Here is a 21242-nt window from a genome sequence, read left to right as displayed (position 1 = left end):
TCTGTTCATCCCACAAAAAGTTTTCTAAGCCTGTCACAGAATTTCCCTCTCCAGCCAAACAATGCCTTATAAAAATCCCTGGCAACGTTTTGCATCTGATGGCAGTGTATGGTAAAATATCGCACTGTAAACTGAGTGTGACAGGAGCTCTCAGCAGAAAGAAACAGGAAAAAAACAACATGGTTTCTTTTTATACATGTCTTCAGCATTCAAGGTTCTCCCTCCTGTGTTAGTTGTGCTTTGTAGTCATGAATTTAATCAGTTTTCCCACACAAAATAACCAAGGACGGTGGCTTCTACTGAGACGAGAGCATTGCAGTGCAACATTGGGGTGCAGCGCTATGCATACCTTTTAAGCTAATTAAAACTACCTAACTGAAAATGTGCATTGCAGCATGTAAAGCAGATCCATTTCAACTTTTATTTGTCTGCTTGTTGTTTGATTGTGAAAATCTATCTCAAGAAACACTATAGTAACAGAAACTCAAAGCGAGCAGCTTTTAGCAACAGTATCAACACTACTGCACATTTATGCCTTTATAGAAGATAGATACTATAATTGCCTTGGAAATTTAAGACAAACTATCTTATATTACATGTGTTAAGGTGGACTGTAGGAAAATCAGCAGACTAGTTAAATGATCCTCTTAAAAAATATTGATAAAAACCCTTTGATCACAACAGACTAGTATTATATTTACAGTACAGACCAAAGGTTTGGACACACCTTCTCATTCAAAGAGTTTTCTTTATTTTCATGACTATGAATATTGTAGCTTCACACTGAAGGCATCAAAACTATGAATTAACACATGTGGAATTATATACTGAACAAAAAAGTGTGAAACAACTGAAAATATGTCTTATATTCTAGGTTCTTCAAAGTAGCCACCTTTTGCTTTGATTACTGCTCCGTACACTCTTGGCATTCTGTTGATGAGCTTCAAGAAGTAGTCACCTGAAATGGTTTTCACTTCACAGGTGTGCCCTGTCAGGTTTAATAAGTGGGATTTCAAGCCTTATAAATGGGGTTGGTACCATCAGTTGTGTTGTGCAGGAGGTGGATTCAGTACACAGCTGATAGTCCTACTGAATAGACTGTTAGAATTTGTATTATAGCAAGAAAAAAGCAGCTAAGTAAAGAAAAACAAGTGGCCATCATTACTGACCTGAACCCAATTGAGATGGTTTGGGGTGAGCTGGACCGCAGAATGAAGGAAAAAGGGCTAACAAGTGCTAAGCATCTCTGGGAACTCCTGCAAGACTGTTGGAAAACCATTTAAGGTGACTATCTCTTGAAGCTCATCAACAGAATGCCAAGAGTGTGCGGAGCAGTAAACAAAGCAAAAGGTGGCTACTTTGAAGAACCTAGAATATAAGACATATTTTCAGTTGTTTCACACTTTTTTGTTCGGTATATAATTCCACGTGTGTTAATTCATAGTTTTGATGCCTTCAGTGTGAAGCTACAATATTCATAGTCATGAAAATAAAGAAAACTCTTTGAATGAGAAGGTGTGTCCAAACATTTGGTCTGTACTGTATATCTACATTTGGATGAATAAGAAGAAATGGTCAACCACTGCTAGAGACATGTTTCAGGGAGAAGCATACATACACTAATAATCACAACATGAATGGGACATTTTATCCAGTGAGGAACAAATATACAACAAACATCCTTGTTTAAAACGAGAATAGATATTTGACCATTCTTATTAGCAGAAATTGTGAAATGCAATTAAAGTGGTTAGTTTTCAGGCACAGACATGACTTTAATGAAGCACAGCATACATTTTTAGTAAAGTTGAGGTATCAGCCATTAGCCGTTAGTGTGCTTTATCCCGTCCAAAACCAGTTTTGATGTGTGTTTAGGATCATTTTCCCAAATTGTTGAAACATTCAGTTGTGTGCAAGTTTCAACTGTTGAGTTAGTTAGTTATTTGAGGTATGTCAAGAATTTGGAGCGATCCACTTTGTGCATTGTGCCAGTACCACTGACAGGGAAATAGGTCCACATCATAATGCCACCACTACCATTTTTGACAGTGGGTACCATGTTCTTAGATTTGAAAGCCCCACATTGACTGGTCCAAACATTCCTCCTGTTATGGTGGTCAAACTGCTTAATCTTCATCTTGTCTGACCATATAGCTTTTCTCCAGAAGGCATTTGGGTCATCTGTTTGGGGAAGATGCAGATTTCTGTGAAGCTTGAAGGCGTACATTTTGGAGTGGGGGCTTCTTTCTTGGTCAGAACCAAAGATGTTTATGTTGATTATCAACTCACTTCACTGTGTGCAGTCACACTGGTGTTCGAGCATTTTCCAATTTATGATCACCCTGAGCTTTGGTGGTTTCTGGGTTGTTCTTCAACATCCTAAACCATTCCTTTTCTCAGACGTTTACAGTTTTAGTTGGGTGGACACAGATGAGTCTAATATACAGGTCCTTCTCAAAATATTAGCATATTGTGATAAAGTTCATTATTTTCCATAATGTCATGATGAAAATTTAACTTTCATATATTTTAGATTCATTGCACACTAACTGAAATATTTCAGGTCTTTTATTGTCTTAATACGGATGATTTTGGCATACAGCTCATGAAAACCCAAAATTCCTATCTCACAAAATTAGCATATCATTAAAAGGGTCTCTAAACGAGCTATGAACCTAATCATCTGAATCAACGAGTTAACTCTAAACACCTGCAAAAGATTCCTGAGGCCTTTAAAACTCCCAGCCTGGTTCACCACTCAAGTAAGACACAGAAATAAATTTCTGAACGAATAGGCTGTTCCCAGAGTGCTGTATCAAGGCACATCAGTGGGAAGTCTGTGGGAAGGAAAAAGTGTGGCAGAAAACGCTGCACAACGAGAAGAGGTGACCGGACCCTGAGGAAGGGTTGTGGAGAAGGGCCGATTCCAGACCTTGGGGGACCTGCGGAAGCAGTGGATTGAGTCTGGAGTAGAAACATCCAGAGCCACCGTGCACAGGCGTGTGCAGGAAATGGGCTACAGGTGCCGCATTCCCCAGGTCAAGCCACTTTTGAACCAGAAACAGCGGCAGAAGCGCCTGACCTGGGCTACAGAGAAGCAGCACTGGACTGTTGCTCAGTGGTCCAAAGTACTTTTTTCGGATGAAAGCAAATTCTGCATGTCATTCGGAAATCAAGGTGCCAGAGTCTGGAGGAAGACTGGGGTGAAGGAAATGCCAAAATGCCAGAAGTCCAGTGTCAAGTACCCACAGTCAGTGATGGTCTGGGGTGCCGTGTCAGCTGCTGGTGTTGGTCCACTGTGTTTTATCAAGGGCAGGGTCAATGCAGCTAGCTATCAGGAGATTTTGGAGCACTTCATGCTTCCATCTGCTGAAAAGCTTTATGGAGATGAAGATTTCATTTTTCAGCACGACCTGGCACCTGCTCACAGTGCCAAAACCACTGGTAAATGGTTTACTGACCATGGTATCACTGTGCTCAATTGGCCTGCCAACTCTCCTGACCTGAACCCCATAGAGAATCTGTGGGATATTGTGAAGAGAACGTTGAGAGACTCAAGACCCAACACTCTGGATGAGCTAAAGGCCGCTATCGAAGCATCCTAGGCCTCCATATTCCTCAGCAGTGCCACAGGCTGAGGCCTCCACAGGCCTCCATGCCACGCCGCATTGAAGCAGTCATTTCTGCCAAAGGATTCCCGACCAAGTATTGAGTGCATAAATGTACATGATTATTTGAAGGTTGACGTTTTTTGTATTAAAAACACTTTTCTTTTATTGGTCGGATGAAATATGCTAATTTTGTGAGATAGGAATTTTGGGTTTTCATGAGCTGTATGCCAAAATCATCCGTATTAAGACAATAAAAGACCTGAAATATTTCAGTTAGTGTGCAATGAATCTAAAATATATGAATGTTAAATTTTCATCATGACATTATGGAAAATAATGAACTTTATCACAATATGCTAATATTTTGAGCAGGACCTGTATAGAACTGGCTAACATTAAGCTTGTGAAATGGTCCTGAGGTCTTTATAAAATTCATGGAAAATGCCTAAAAGCTGTGTTTGTGCCAGAAAACAACACATTTATATATGAGCTCAACCAATACTGATAAAATCAAATATAGTTGAATAGCCAGCCAAAATCAGCAGCAGCTTGTTGATGGCTATACCATGTGTGGTTCCTCTGCAGCTTGCTAAGTCAAATCAAGTCAAATAATTTATTGCCAATGTGATAAACATCACTGGGAATTTAGTTTAGTACGGGGCTCAAAACAAATAAGACAATGCATGATACACAAACATAAAAACATTGTCAAAAAAGTAGGCAATTACATAAATGAATAAACCGATAAAAATATTCATTAGGAAAGACTGTGAGGGAGCTCAAGCTTGATAAGCAAAGGAAATAATGTGGGTTTATGAGAGTTGGGCCTCTCACTAATATGTACTATTTAGGAGTTGATTCAATCTGGACCTGATGCTTTTTAAGCTTTTGTGCCTGATTGTGGGGGACAGAAATAAAAATATTGGCAGGGTTAGATGGGTCTTTCATATCCAATAATTTTTGGTGCCATTAATAACTCTGTTTAATCCTGAAATCAACTCTCTCTACAGAGTGGTTCATGACTTCACAAGATCACTTTTGTTTTGTTTTTAAAAAAATCAGCAAACATTGCATTTGTCTTTGAGATTTTTATATTTAAGTTGTTATACATACACCATTGTTCTCTATAGAGGATACTTCGGTTCTGTACCATGTTAATCAGACCCACTATAATTGTGTTACCCGCACATTTATAAATCTTAACTGATTCATGTTGAGACACCCGGTCATGTACTAGGGGCCATTTATCCAAAAAAGTGAGGGTTCTGTTTTTTCACCATGGAAAAAGAATAGCTAGAGACGAATCTCAATATACATTTATGCCAATAAAGTGTATATGTAAACTTCTGGTCAACACAGTAGGTGCATTGCATGCTAGATGTTTATTTAAACGCAGATCGAACTAACTTCAACTTGACTAAACCTAAATTTTGACCTGAAATTATTTTATGATATTGTATACATCTGCACATCAGTCCTTTGTCAGTGTTTTTTACACCACAGCCAGTGTCCAGCCTGGGTGGCTTTGTCAGCACATTGCGTAAATGTAAAGCGCACTTTTTGGCAACTTGGGATGCCGTCGGCGCTATGACCCTGCTACCTACCACCTCCTTAGCTCGGCTCCTCTGCTCAAAGTCTGTAAACTGCAAGGCTGGAGGAGCGCAGGGAAGGAAGTCACCAAATAGCTGTAGTCCCCATTTGTTACTGTTGCAGGAATCAGGGTTTCCTTCCAGTACAGCCTCACAGAAATTCCAGGGATTTTTTCTTCTCGTGTGTAAGGCTGTACAACCTCCTTCCCGTGAATGCAATCTCACCGCCTGTCTCCGCCAGGCTCTGTTTTAACTCTTCCTCCACTTCTACTTCCAAAAGTGTACATCTACGGCCGCGGGAACGGAATTTGATCACTGTGAATTTGATCACTATTTCTGTATTTTACGCACGCGTTTCGTCTTCCTATCGTTTTCTTTGGATCAGGGAGGAACAATTCCACTTTATGTGAGCAGTGTTGGACTGACTGTGCAGCCTAGTTTTCAGGAACAACCTCGTTTTGAAAAGTTGAAGAATAATTGCTCCTTACACACCGTCTGGACCGGTCCTGGGAGCGCCGAACCAAGCGCGACTGAGGAGGGGAGCGGGTTAACGCACAGCTCCACTTTGGATTTACGCGTAGGAACCTTTCACCTAAATACAACGAGCCGACTATAACTGCGTCTGTGATTTACATTTCCTCAGCTGTGGATTTAACCAGCGGTGTGATCTGCGTCAACTGTGCTGTCGTTCAGCCTCAGGAAAGAGAGAAAACTGCCGCAAAGCTGAGACTCGATTGCACACCATCATGCACCACTTCTTGGAGAAAATCTGCTGCAAAATCGAGGGAAGTGGAGCGACAGCATGACCTGCGCTCTGGATTTCTTTGAATCTACATTCCGTTCTCTCGCAGCCTAATATATTAATGCTGATCCATTTTGGTTTACAAATATGATGAAATGGCAGCCCCGGAAGAAGGTGAGTGATGCTGTTTCTAGTTCTGACCACACATATTCTTCTTCAGAATTATCACAAGTTGGAAAGCCACTGATTAGAACAGAAATCAGAGCTCTGCTGTTCTAAACTCCTCCTAACTGTATGGAAAGCAGTTAATAGCATGTTTTGAACTAATTAGTGTGAATTACATTGTTTCTCTTTACGTAGTTTAATATCTAAAATTAAGTGTGCATATAATGTACTCTAAAATGTATGGTCCAATATTAATGAATTTATTCACGCTTTACCATCTGACCTGTATCTAAATGTTGTGTCTGTCCTGCACTTCTGTTTAGCATCAGAGAGCCAGTCTAATCTGTGCTAATCAAGCCATCAGTGATTAATGCGTTTAGGAGGGAGCTTGTGGCACTGTTGGCACACAGCCTATGCTGTGAAAAACAATGCCAAATTAAGAATAACGTTAGAAACGAAGGCAAATGAGCTGCAGAACTCCACCTTTTTCATATCTAAAAGTTTTAAAATGAGCCGGCACCCTTTTTTAAAATCCTGGACATCTAAATGTATGCCTCGGATTCATTTTACCCATGGCTTGGTCTTTCTTTTCCTTTCAAGTCTCTCTTGTTTTTGGTGTATTCTGTTTCTCGTTTTTTTTTTTTTTTTTTTTGTTTTTTAAAGCTTTTGGGTATTACAGCATGGAAAATATCTGAAAATCATCTGGGTTCTATAAAAAAATAAAAAAAATAAAAAAAACTGGTAGCACAAAAATGCCTATGTTCTACTTTTTTACCACTAGGGGTCACCTGCCTGACAAGAAATAGTCCTAAGCTTAGAAGGGAGGAAGGACTAAACTGGTCACAAGAGAGAAAAAAATACACGCATGAGTAACTCCTTTTGTTCATTTATCAGCCCGTTTATGTATTATTGTAACTCCTCTTATTACAAAGCTCTGTGTTAAGCACCAAGCATAAACACTGGCAGGATTCTTTTCTTCTGACCCAGATTTTCTTTTCTCTCTTAGTGCTCAACAGTAACATGATGATGATGAGTCTTTTTTAAACATAGTACAGACCACTAGTAACTTATTGTAGCCAATGAAACTACATTATGCTGCTGTTTGCTAAATTAATCTATTTAGGTTACATGTTCAATGTCAAGTGTTATTAACGTGGATATTTTGGACCCCAAAACATAAAATTTAGTTTCAAACCAAGCTTCTTAGTGCCACATTATTAAATAGAGAAAATAAAACTGTGAACATGTCTTGATAATTTCTCCAGCTGTGATCTGCCAGAGTCATCCACGAGACCCCCTTTGAGGGCTAAATGTCTTTTCTCGCAGGAGATGGATTTTTAAGCCTCGCTGCAGTGTGCTCAACTTGAAAATGTCTCAAAAGTAACACCGCATTTTCATGCATGGAGCTCTTTTGATAAACTTCACTGAACAGAGCTCATCACAAGGCCCATTTTGGTGGTTGTTCTTGAGGCATGGACAAGGGCAGTGCGGTGAAAATATATTTGCCATCTTACCGATGTCGTATTTTTTTGCTTCTTTGTCACATTTAAATGTTTCAGATCATCAAACAATTTTGATATTAGACAAAGTTAACCTGAGCAAATTCAAAAATGCATTTTCAAACGAGGATTTACTTTATTAGGGGAAAAAAGCTATCCAAACGAACCTGGCCCTATGTGAAAATCTAATTGCCCCCTAATAACTGGTTCTCTCACCCTTCATGTCAACAACTGGCATTGAGCATTTGAGATATGTGGTAATAAGTCTTTGACATCCCTGTTCGGAAACTGTGGCCCGCTCTTCCTTGCAGAATGGTTGCAGCGTAGTCATGTTACAGAGTCGGTCATGTAGGTGGTTGTGACCAAAAGTTAAACATGTGATGTAAATGAGAAAAAAAAAACATTGTATGCATAAAAATATTTGTATGGCATGAAATTTTACACAGTTTCTACTTTGTCTAAGGGTATTCAAGTTAGCTATTGCAGCTCTAAACAACATGCTTATTTAATTTAAAAGGAGAGTTCAGCATGACACCAAGATACTGTATTTCTGAAACTTGTTTGATAAGTTGCCACTTGATCTTGAGAATTAATTCCCTGTCGAAGATCAGATCCTTTAGAAGAGCCAAATTATCTTGTTTTTTTCACATTCAACCAGAGAAATGTCTTTTCAAACCATGCTGCAGTGGACTTCAAATACTGAGACAGGCACAAAGTCCTTACCAGCTACATCTTGAACCATGTCATCAGCATCCACCTGAAAACTTCATTTAGAACACAATTATGAATAATAATTTCCACATAAACTAAACAATTGAAACAAGATCTGAGCCTCGGGATGCACCTGTATTAGTTTTTTTGTAACTAGGACTTTCTTGCAATTTATGACAAGACTTTGCTCACAGTTTACAAGACATGATTTAAACCACTCTAAAATATCTTCGAAAAATTCATGTTTGATAATTTTACACATAGATAGACTCCAGCAAAAATAGAGGATAAGCACCTTAGTAAATATAGAGACTTTTGTAACTTTTGTAACCTTTATTTAGAATTACAACATATAATAACCTGGTTTTAGCTGGTTATTAATACATGCTAGCTGCTTGGATAGAGCCTGCTGTCTGTTTTTGTCTTAACAGATATGCTGCTCATGGCTATTGATCGGTAGCCCTGCTTTTCCGCCACATGTTTGTTATGACAGGATATGTTTCCAACCTGCCTAATTTGTCTTTCTTGGGAACTAAAAGTGAAGTAGAATTGTTTCACTGGCAGTGTTCAACAACAAGTGGGGCTGGGGCAAGGCTGCACTGCTCTATCCATCATGCAGCTGAAGAAACCTCTGACTCGGACAACACTTTCTCTGGCATGTCATGAAAGAGTCTCTAAACCATGGCAACAATGGGATGGAAAATGTTGCAGTTTTGAAAAGGGAACTTTTTAAAACCTTTTGTGTTCCTCAATACTTTTAGCTGGCCCATGCCAAGAGGCAAGATGATAACTCTCCTGCGTAATGTTTTTTAATTAACCTGATGCTGCTTTCATAAGCACAAACGCTAAACGTACAGAACACATAAGTGGTTTGCCGTGCATATGGGGTTTGTATGCATTTTTGTGTATGACTGACATTGTGCCTGAGTTCTGATATATTGTTCATAGCTGATGATGTCCTCTGACTTAACGATTTCTAACAGCATGCATGAGACTGAAATAAAAACACCCGTTGTGCTCCACATTCTGAAGAAACCAGTTTTTGTAAGCACTGGGCTCTGGGTTGAAAATTAACAAAATAACAAAAAATTGTTACTTCTTTATTAGCTTTTTAATATGTCTCCAAGCTCCACTTGTCTGAATCAATAGGAGGTGTAGGAGAATCATATTGATTCAGCCTGAGTGTCCAGTCCACCTCATCATAATGGATTACACAAATGAGTCTAAATTCCAAATGTCTAACGTTGAACAGACGAGAGCAATTCTCCTAATGCTGCTGGCAGAAACCTTGTCTGTTCTGGAAGTAGAACAAGAATTAAAGCGTATGACGTGCTGACTTTTCAATAAATTCTAAGTATCTGAGACTACCAAGAAAGGCAGTTTCTTGGAATAAAACAGTAGAAGGGAGGCTGTGTGCTACTGCTATAGAAAGAGGCTGGGGTGTAATGATGCTCAGTGATTCTGTTTTTAAGCTATGTGTAAATGCACACGGACAACTCCCTTTAACAGTTCAGTTTAGGAGTTATGCAGTGCCTTGCAAAGCAGTCATTCCCCTTGCATGTGTCCATGTTTTCTCACATTACAACTACAAATGTCAATGTAGTTTAATGGAATTTATGATGAATCAACAAAAAGCAATGCGTAATTGTTAAAGAGAAGGAAAATCTTTGATTAATAAAAATCTGAAATGTTGCCATGCATTTTTATTTAACTCCATGTTTTGTAGAAGTACCTTTCATTGCAATTACAGATGCACGTTTTTGGTGATGTGTCTACTAGCTTTACACATCTACAGACTGAAACCTTGAACTACTTCTACTTGCAAAAATAACTCGATCTCAGTCAAATTGGATTCACAGTTTCTATGAAAAGCCATTTAATTTAATTGAATTTAGGTCTATACATTAACTAAGTCATTCTAACACCTAAATGTGTTTTAATCCAAACCACTGATGTCCAAAGTCAGTCCTCAAGGAATGGTGTCCTGAATGTTTTAGATGTTTCCATGATTCTAAACACTTTAATCAAGTGAATGGGTTATAAGCATGCTTTACAACTTGATAAAATGCTAAGGAGGTAATTCAGCCAATGGAATCAACAATCTTGGAGCTGTGGCACATCTAAATCATGTAGGACACCAGACCATGAGAATTGGAGTGTACATCACAGATCTAAACCATTACATTGTAACTCTGGCTATACGAAACACATCCACACAGTAAGATGCTACCACCACCATGTTTTTCCATTGGGACGGCATGTTCAAGGTTGATGTGTAGTGTTTAGGCTGCCGTATAGTCGGATGTACTTCACTCTGTGTACGTTGTGTCACACAATAAATCAATTTCTGTTTTCATGTGATTTTGCCGCTGGAAAACATTGCATCCTATTTTTTCTCTGCTGTTCAAAGTGTTAAGAGTGAGTTTTAATGTTTTTTTAAATCCTTACCCCCATGCTATGATGGGGTAAATTTCTCAAAAGCTGTTAATGTTTGGAGCAATCTTATATAACAAAGCGAGACTCTGCACTTCAGGGTTCACAGTGTGCCCTGTGGCCATATGAGCTACTCAGAAGGAAGTTTCTGTTTATTTTTTTGGTCTTGCCAGATGTTTTGTGGGTTGCTGACAGTTGACATAGCATGTTCTCACCTGAGTGGGACAGGATGATAGCTCATGTTTCTCTAGTCACAGTTTTGGGTAACGTTTTACCATCAGCAGTTCCATACTAACATCTCTGAGTATGTTCATTGGCATATCGCCTCAGGGTTTTTCTTTTCAAGCTGCTTCCCCTTGATTTTGGTATTTACTATTTATGAACTCAATTGATGGATGGTTATCGGTACCTCCGGTGCTCCAGCAGTCCCTGTGACATCTTATGGCTAGCAGCAGCATAACAGGTTTTGGAATGCATTTACAGCAGGAAGAAAGAGCTGACTAACTATGAAGTGTATTGCCAGAGGAAACACATCTGAGGAGAGAAGAATGCTGGGAAAGATGTCCCCTGAGGGGGGAGGACACACTTATGGAAAGCTAAGAGGGCTGTCCAAAGAGTGAGATGTGTCAGGTAACAAATTAATGGAGGCTAGATTGTAGGATTGAAGGAAATAAGGAGTTAGTTAGGTGGGTATTGCAGAGAAGAAATGGAAGTGCTGTAAAGCTGGAGAGACTGATATAATTAGAGATGGTTGGACTTCTAGTAAGAGAAAATGGAAAAGCGTTTGAGGCTGAGGGAATAAGATGGTGCATGTGATAGAGATTTGGATTCCAGGAGTGAGAGACCCTAGAGGGATGCAGCCAGGATAATTAATGATAGAGAGTGATAGCACCTGCTGTTCCTGATGCTGCACAGTATTTACGGCCCATCGTGCCTAGTGGAACGGGATGTGGATGCATAGCCGGCCCCCTTGGGCCATTCTCTCAGGGCATGAAAAGGTAGGGTGGGACGCCCAGGTAAAGAGGGCGGTGAGATGGGGGGGTTGGATAGCTTGGGGAACATTAACTCAGCAATTCAGCAGAAAGGTATGTGCTGCACTGTTAATCTCACACTATTGGCTCCTTTTGGGAAGCTGGACAGAGATAGAGGACAAGGCTTCCCTTTCTTTTGCTGTAATGTTTCAGCCTGCAGAATTCACAAGCTGCAGGCATATGCCTACCACGGCACTCTTGGGAGCCCGCTGTCAAAATACAGCAGGAGAGACAATTGTCACTACGGCATTCTGTGCCTATTTATCCTTATTCCTGGTGCTGGCACTGGGCAGATTTAAATATTTGTTTTTTGGTGGAAAGAAGATAAATATGAAAATTTATTTATGTGAATAACAGTCTTGTAATGTTTTCTGCTAGGCCTGAAAGCTCTAATTTTGATTTTCTACACCTTTCCTTTTCCTCCCAGTGCTTCTCTTTCAGCAAATGGATCCATGTGGGAGTTTTTTGAGGTCATTGTTCCAGAGGTGTGGTTGGCTTCCCCGAGGCTTCAGAGGCGCCGGCCTTAGGTGCTTCTCTACTGAATAATGCAAACCTGACTTGGCAGATCACATCAATTGGAACAAATTTTCTTGTTCCATGAGGTGGAACAGTCGTCTTCAAGATTTAAGCACTGTTCCTCTGGTTAAGCTTCTGTATTATATACTCTGTCTTCTGTAAACCAAAGAGAAGCAGTGTCTCAGACTGAAGATGGATAAAACATGTTTGGAATAAGAATTGCCAGTGGCAAAAAAGCCACATCTCTTTAACATATGGTCTGAAAAACATGCATACTTTTCCCTGTTTCACTGCATTTGTCAGAGTACAGCTGGCAAAACCGCAGTTCCTACATTCCTGTGTAACTTCACACTGGACTGTTTCCAGTGGCCCAGGCTTTGTATCAGCTCTGGCCCACAGCTGTTTCTGCAGCCAAGGCATTCTGAGTATTTTGTGATAAAAGCTCATCTCTACTGTGCTCTAAAGATGGACTCTGATCCAGCCTGGGTGGAGACATGAAGAGCACAACTAATACCCACCAAACCCCCCACCCCCCACTACACCACCCACCTTATACTGATGCACTCAAATCCCACTAATTCTATCTAGTCTTTTGTCAGAGATGGGATCCAAAAGCCCTTCTTTGAAGGATACATTTTTCCAGGTTTGTGTCGATAGATAGCAATTGCTAGGACTGACTGTTCCTTCTCATGAATTGATGCTCAGATGGGACACTCGAGTGGTTAATGTTTTTCCTGGAGGACATTATTCATGATTTATAAATAAAAAATAAAACATGGCTTAATTAACTGTGGCATCTTCTTATTTACAATTAGGTGCTGTTGAACGTTTTACTAGCTTGTTATATACAGTGACTTGCAAAAGTATTTACTCCACTTGGCATTTTTCATGTTTTATAGCCTCACAACCTGGAATTAAAATGGACTGTTTGAGATTTTGAAGCATTTTATTTACAGCTTTCAAGGTGTATTGTTGTTTTTGTTGTGATGCAAACAACAAAAAGGGAAGCTGCGGTGCTTATGCCACTGAGTTTGTTTGACAGCTGATAAGACTGTGTGTGCTACTGTTTCAAATGCTGGCATTTTTACATTTCTGTGGTATTGTGTCCTGCTGTGAAATGAATGGCAGAGGTTACAGTGTGATTAAGGATGAAATTCTTATTGGTTTTAATGATTATCATAATACATTTAACTATAGTTAGTGTTGTAGTTTTTAAACCAATTTACTGTTTAAACTATGTTCTGCAACAGTGCTGTTGAAAACTCAACTTCCAACACAGTATGCCAGACGCTATGTCTGCAGATGCAACCATCAAAAAGCACTGTGTCCAAACCGAATTTCGCTTTATAAGGATGTTATACCTGGGGACAAAACAATCCTCTGCCTCCAGCTACTTTTAGCATCTTAGCAGCTGTTGCTAGGGAAGTTGACCTATAGTTTGCTGTCTGTTTCCAAGTGGTCTGGCATGTCTAACATCTAAGCTTGTACGATTTCTTAGACAGTGGGTAGTAGCTTTGAGGGTCTGCTTATTTTCAGCAGGGCAGTCAAAATAATGATGCCTCAAACAGTTTGACAGGTGTCAAACAGCAAAACTAACTGAACTAACTAACTTCACAATAAGCTTTAAGCTCTTATTGTGAAGGTTTGAATGCCTATGCACCTTCTGTGTTTCCTTCTGTGTTCAAGCTGCAGTCTATAATTTATGCATCGCATCATTAAAAAATGGGGAGTTGTCAACTTTGTTATTCTCTGTTGGTTAAAACACTAGAAACAGTCTTAGCATTGGGTACAACACGAATGAAGTACTGAAGAGAAAAATATAAACATTTATAATGAAAATGTCATCTTTTGCACTAATCTCTTTTGGTAGCCCTCAGTTCGATTCCTGGTCTCGTGCAATTTGCTGCATGTCTTCCCCTTCTCTCTCCACCAAGTTTCCTGTCAAACTACTGTTCAAAAAAGGCCAATAGTGCCAAAAAATCTTTAAAACACCCCAGAGCCTGGTTTAAAGATCGGCAATATTTACAAAAAAGAAGCAAGTGAGCTTAGTTCTTCTTGTTTTTATCATTCAAAGTGTGGCTCTTTCATAAACACGTAAATAAAAACGAGGGCTTCTCCAGGGGCCCCTGGAAGTTAGTAAAGATTATTTTAGTCCTTCTCAATGTCATTCTGGCCCAGCTGGCTCTACTTCGCCTCACTGTTTTGCCACAGAGGACATGATGAGAGTAGAAAACTGCTTGCTGTAAAAATGCAGCAGTAAGGAATGAGAAACATGTCTAAGTACAACTATAAACTTGTAAGTCTGGGTGTATTTATATCAGGCTTACTCTGAGATATTTATGGCATCCATATGTTTATAGTTGTTGAGCTGTGTTGGCCAGGTGTGCTTCCTTATCCACAGTGGGCTTGTTTCCTGGGGGAGACTCATGATTGCATCATACTTAACAAGTCAGACATACAGTATAATGGGTGACTGACAGGTACACTTGATGGATTCAATAATGATAACTACACAACAAACCTCTGTGGTCCAACCCCCACATCTCTCATTCACAAATGATCGCATGCCTCATAGATTTTATATATTTAACCAATATTTGTGCTGTAGGATAATAGAGATCAGCACCACAGTGGCCCATTGGTGGAAATCAACAGTGTTCCCTGCTGTAGTGCATTGTATGGCTTATTGTGCTTACAAAATGCGCTCTAATATGTTCAAAATTGTTTTTTTATTCTGAGTTGCTGATTCGCCCTGTTAAGTCAGCTCTATTCTGGTGTCAGGTTAAACATAATTGATGGAAACAGTCAGTGATAGTGAAATGCTTCCTCTGTCCATCACCCATCTTGCTCCCCTCCTCCACTGCTCTTATCTTTGTCATTATTCCAGTGAGTGGGGTCAAAGGCCACATTAGAGCTTGTAGACAGTTCTTCAGTTGACTATGGACAACTCTCCACAAGATCTGTTTGAACACGAAAAGCACCAGCATAAAATGAAGTAGAATACTGTAAATTTAACGTCTTAAACAGTTAAATTGAAAATAATGAGTTGAAAGTTAGTTCACTTGATTTAACTGATGCCCTTTTTTATGACAACATAATCTATTTCTTTCTTTCCTTCCTTCCTTCCTTCCGTCCGTCCGTCTGTCTGGCTGTCTTTCTTCTGCTGAACTTTCACCCTGTTTAAAAGTAGCAGTCTAAATGAACAGCAGACATATCCCTCTTTTTAAATAACATTTGCACATCCCCTGACTTTATTTTAAACAGCTGGCTGATACTCAGAATAACTAACTTTGAGTCTCTTTCCTTCAGTAACTGTAGACACAGGTGAAACAGCAAGTGGACGTAGGTTTATTCAGGCTGCTGAGCACTGGTCCCATCATTGATGACCTTCACCTACAGTGAATGGTTGTTAGTAAATAGAAGTGGACCTTTTGTTGACTCTAAGTTTGCTACCACATGCAATAATATTTTTCATGTACTTAATAGCGGCTAATTTTACCCGGTTTGGGTGGCAGAGTTAAGTAAACAATAGATAATGTTGGGGTTCTCCATAATGAAATCTAGCTGAATAAATTAACATGTTTTCTGTTATGAACGTTGTTCTTTCCTCTGGAATAGAAAATACAGCATTTGATTTTATTTCAGCTCCAAAGACAAGTAAAAAGAAAAGATAATAATAATCACTCATTAGAGCAAAACACTCCAACTTGGCAGAGCATTGCTGCTATAATGTTTTAGCTGTGCAATTTTCCTTCTTTTTTTGTAATGGGGAGTAGATTTTACTCTTATCTTTTTTGTCTTTCTCTGAATGTTGTTATCTCATCAAGTTGCTGAAAAACTACAATTATCAAAGTAGTATTTGCCAGGCAAATTACAGCCATGTTTCTTCAAAAATAATACAACTAAGTTGTCCCATCAGGTAAAGGATAAAATTCTGGTTCAGTTCAGGCCCTAAAGTACGGAATCAGTGAGCTGAAACTTGGACATGCTGTATTTTATACAGACAAAATGTCTCTGGTTTATAGCTGCTGAGCTGCACAAGTTTTCCATCAGTGCCCTGGAGACATCATTGTAACACAGCTATGCTGGCTGGCATGTGGACATGTGAAATTCTCCGTGCCTGGTTCCCTCCATGAACATTACTGTCTATCAGGCTCTGACCAGCTGTCTCAGCCTAAACATGCATGCCTACATCTGATCCTTTCAGCAGTGCAGCTGAACTTCCACAACAACTTCCTACCTTGAAGTATTGAGTTTCATTTTCTCCCAGACAACTAGGATGGTGTAATATTTATAGCATTGCAGAGCAGACAAGCTCAACGGTGATCACCTTGAAATTCATATTACCTCCTCAAGTGCTCTCCAGCATAACCGGTGTTGGTTTGAGCTAAGCTGTTGACACTTAACGCCATCAGATATATTTCCTCAGCTTCTGCCACCCAGTTCTGTCAATACTCCATGCATGTATTGTATTGCTGCTCCAAGCTAACAGAGCTGGGCCCCAGGCAGAGCAGGTGCTGGCTGCTGTGATGGCAGCGCACGCACATGGGCACACTCATGGGAGAACAGTTGCCAGTGTGCAACTCTCATGAAAATGGCAGACCAGTGTTGTTTGCTGGTTAAAGAAAAGCGTGCTGGTTGTATTTTCTGGTTGAGCAAGCAGGTATTCAAATTTAAAGTATGCTTCTGTGTGTCAGTGTTCTCGCAGTCCTGAAGGAACATTTTAAAGCTGTTAAAATCCTGTTGACTCCAAGTCTGTTTACAACACTCAAGTTTTTTTTGCCGTTTAATCTGTTGGTTGGTCTTTAGGCACTTAAGTTGAATTTCCATTGCTGTTTCCACTTCACATTTAAATTAAAAAGACAACAAATCTGCCACCTATACAAAAACTGCATAGGTTTTCCAAATAGCCATATTTATTGTATATGGGAATGAATCGGATTGTTGCTGTTGCAAGTTTAAATCCCACTTCTTCAAACTTCCAGATTTGATAGAATTTAAAACCGCACAGCTGACAAAGAAAACCAGAGACAAATTAGTACCAGATAACATTCAGATTTTTTTTACTGATAGAGTGGAGGGGGGGGCTAGGATTACAGGGAAAACCTCAGAACCTTGAGTGTTCAAACAGCCATGAAAATAATATGCTTTTTAGTCAGTGGTGTGAAGGTTTGGAATAACCTCGGCAAAGAGCTGAAGCAAAGTCCAAGTATGAGTCTGTTTAGGAAAAGCCTCAAACTGGTTATTATCAGAAGATGCAGAAATGAAGGAGGGAAGCTGAAAGGGACAGGATGTAATAATAGTTGATGGGTTGTGTGTGTGTGTGTATGTGTGTGTGTGTGTGTGTGTGTGTGTGTGTGTCCAACCTCACAAGGACTTGCATTGTGGTTGGAATGGTTTTTAGGTTTGGGCAGATATACGGGTTTGAATTCATACTTTTTATTATGTGGATGAATGTATGCATATACATGTAAGTGTAGATGTAAATGCACTAATTTGCATATATCGGTGTATTTATGTATCTAGATGTATGCATATGTGTATGTTTATTTGGGGTAAAACAATTGGATTATATATATATAACAATAATCGATTATTGAAATCATTGTTTACTAATTTAGTAATCAAATAATTGTAAAGTGTACTATACAGACTCTAAAACATGTCATTTGCTGAAAGAACTACCCACTCAGAGCAGTAATTAGTACTCTGTCCAGAACCCCTCAAGTGGCATAGCTTTAGCTTCACCTGATTCAAATTCTGTAAAAAATCTCCCATTAAGCACCTTTTGCTATCCGAATATTAATCGATTAATCGAAAAAATAGTCGACAGATTAATCGACATCTTGTTTATGTCTTGTTTACAGCATTAGTTGATTATGTCTGTATTTTACAGTTTCATTTATTTTGGGGATCCAGCTCCGTGTAGAAATATGCTATAAGTTTATTGTTAACATTAGTATTTTATATTTTCAGTAAAAGTAAATGACACAGAACTGAGTATGGAAGAGTATGGGAATTGTACATAAAAAATGTTTGTAACCATGACAGATTGTACAGTCTTAAAGTAAATATAAAGATTATTTTTATAAAATATCAATTGAAATCCTCAAACCCTAAACATATCTTCACAGGTTGGTCCTCTAAGGTGCCCAAAGTCACAGTCCTTACCTCCTATTCACATACATGAACCACTATTAATAAATGTGTCTTTCAGTAATAAATCTTCAAGTATTGATCACTAGGGTCTGACCCAATCAATATTCATCTCTTCACAAAAAAGCAAATACCAGGTGCAAAGGTGACAACCCTTATTTCCCACTGTTTTGTTAAGGAAAATTAAACTCAATTGCCATTTGTCGAGTGTTTTTAATCAAAGTTGCAGACAAATCTAAAGAGCATGTGATGGCGTTCTCGTTATGTTGAACAATAGGAAAGGTTGTGTACACTTTTTGGGGCACTGCTGGTCATTGCACACATACAACACAATCTTTCCATTGAAAATGTAGTTTGTTAATCTTCTGAGCCATGTGTGTCAAACAGACAGATGGATTGGCAGCTTGACAGATAATGGAGCTGTGAATGTGGCAGACTATTCTCCTTCTGCGACACCTCTTTGACTGTTATCACAGTCACTCGCCCCGACTCCCATAAGAGCCACAGTCAGTTCCCTGTCCCTGTTTCCTGTAGTTACGGAAATTGTCGCACCTGTTCCACCCAGACTTTTTCAAAACAACCTTAGACAGGATATTTTTCCACATCTCCTACTGTCATTCACATGCTAAGTTGCTGCAATCAGACAGCACCTCGAAAGAGTGTTTAGGACTGTTTAGGAAATTAGGGTCAAATGGTCCTGTTTGAGGGTCTGTCTCTTCTCTTGGCTTGTGTTGTTTTGAATCCTGGGGGACTTGCGATTTGATTTTAATCGGAGGTTGTTGAGATGACAGGCAGTGTTGAAACCTGATTTGAATATGGCTTGAGATAATTAACTAAGCTTTTTTCATTCCATCTATCTTTGTGTAATCTAATTACAGATGGTGGCTTCCAGTTCCTATTAAATGAAATGTAACTGGTCCCATGAGGAATTACTGCACACCTTCTTCCTCCCCCTCATGGTCTCATTTTTGTCACATGGCTGTGGTAGAGAGTTAACAGATGGGACATTAGGGGCAGTCAAGGTGTTTTAAATGTATTTTGTGGCTTATTTCATCAAGTGCCATAAAATTGCTTATGTGTTTGTCAAATTTCCCTCTGTAGGTGTATTGATATTTGCATGCAACAATTCTTTTCATAGGTTTTAGAAAAGCTTTCACCTGCTTCTACCTGCCTCTAATTTTGGATGATCCCAACTTCTCTTTAGCAACAATAATATAAAATATAAGAAAATGCTTTGAAATATTTTTTTCTTGCCTTCTTACTGTCAACTGTCATTAATTACAATTATAGCAGAGGCAATGCCACGTGTGGGAGAGATGACTAGCTGCGTGAAAAAAACAAGTTCTAAAAATAATATTCCTTATTGTCTGAATTTACTTACAATGGCAGAAACATTTACTTACAATGGCAGAAACATTCAATTGTGTTTTTGCAGTGAAGCAGATTCCAAATTGAGTAGAGATAGTTAATCTGAAAATAGCACATAAATTAGATTATATAATAGAAATATTAAATATCTCAAAATAATAAAACAGACCAACTTTGCTGTATTTTGTTCATCCTTCCTGCTATCTGCTTTAAATTGTGCTCTCATATACATATGGTGTGTTTACTAACCGGAAAAAGATAGGGTTTTTGTAATTTCCGAGTGGTTGGTCACACATGAGGCCAACCAAGCTAAAAATCATCGGATTTCGGACAATAGCCGATTACTCAAGTGTACATGATTAAATAACAGTTACTCCTTGCTTTTATTATAATGGGCAGATAAGACAATTGTGACTGCATCTTGTAACTTAGCCATGTTATTACACTAAGCAAGTATTAACTCCAAGCTATTTTAGTCAGAGAAAGGACTTGAATCATAATTATGAACAGATGGTAGCCCTCTGTTGCTTTTAACTGTCACCCCATTTTCAACTGGCTTTATTCTTTTGGCTTCAATCCAAATTCCTTGTATAATTCTTCCAAACTTCCCAGAATGAAGCAAACTTCTTCATGCTGATGTACACTTTTGTTTCTGGTTGTTGAATATCTGAGCAGCTCTTTCGTGCAGGCTGATTGGAAAGATCAAGAACTGCTCCTCAATCCAGTCACTTTGTATAAGAGAAGCTAAAGGCCAAAAATGCAATTCAAGCACTTTTTTCCATCCTCAGAGATGACACTCACACTGGCGCCAACATCATGCTTCGCTGTCATCTCTTTCTTCCATTCTTTTCTCTGTTGAAATTCAAACCCTCATCTGCCTCTATACCTCCTCTGTTCTCCACCATTACGTCTGTGTCTCTTAGGAAGAAACAGCCGTTAGCTGTAAATTGGCCCATTTCTCACTCTTCATTTTTGAAAGTTACGGCAGGTAAAAAGTGAGTGGGGGGAGAAGCTGCTAGCCAAGCACACTGGTTGAAGTGTGAATTCATTAGTGTTTCTGGTTCTTTGAAATAAGCTAGAAATGTTCCTCTTTCTGTACTGCATATCACTGTCAACCCATCAGTACGTGTACACCAGCATCTTCTACAGAGGGCCATGAAATTAAGCAGAAGCAGGAATTTAACACTGAACACTAGGCAGCACGGTAGGCTAGACAATTTCTCAAGTGAAGAAAAATATCAGGACATTTCCATTATCCTGCACTTGTGTAAGTCCATAAAATCATAAAATTAGATATCTGTGGAGCATAAAATTAATTCTGAGACCTCCTCAAAAGGTCAAATGATATTTTCAAACTAAAGCCACGATTAGCTCCTTGTTTGACATACAGTGTTAATGCTTGGTAATAAGTTAGTCTGTGT

The 21242-nt window shown here is 39.1% G+C and overlaps 1 protein-coding gene across 3 annotated transcripts in view; it reads left to right on the top strand.

The window, feature by feature from the left end:
- LOC124877784 (tetratricopeptide repeat protein 28-like) overlaps positions 1–21242 on the top strand; it is a 318485-nt gene that overhangs the window by 103100 nt on the left and 194143 nt on the right. The window contains exon 1 of one of the 3 annotated variants that reach the window (XM_047381289.1): positions 5259–6116. The exons of the other annotated variants lie outside the window; for them this stretch is intronic. Coding sequence (XP_047237245.1) covers positions 6090–6116 — 27 coding nt within the window. The 5' untranslated portion in view covers positions 5259–6089. Of the gene's footprint in view, positions 1–5258; positions 6117–21242 lie in introns of those variants that run through there. 3 annotated transcript variants of the gene reach the window in all.

The sequence above is a fragment of the Girardinichthys multiradiatus genome, chromosome 12, assembly GCF_021462225.1.
Source record: "Girardinichthys multiradiatus isolate DD_20200921_A chromosome 12, DD_fGirMul_XY1, whole genome shotgun sequence".
In the NCBI taxonomy this organism is placed as follows: domain Eukaryota; kingdom Metazoa; phylum Chordata; class Actinopteri; order Cyprinodontiformes; family Goodeidae; genus Girardinichthys; species Girardinichthys multiradiatus.
The sequence above is the reverse complement of the archived record's forward strand: the minus strand, read 5'-3'. Positions and strand labels throughout refer to the sequence as shown.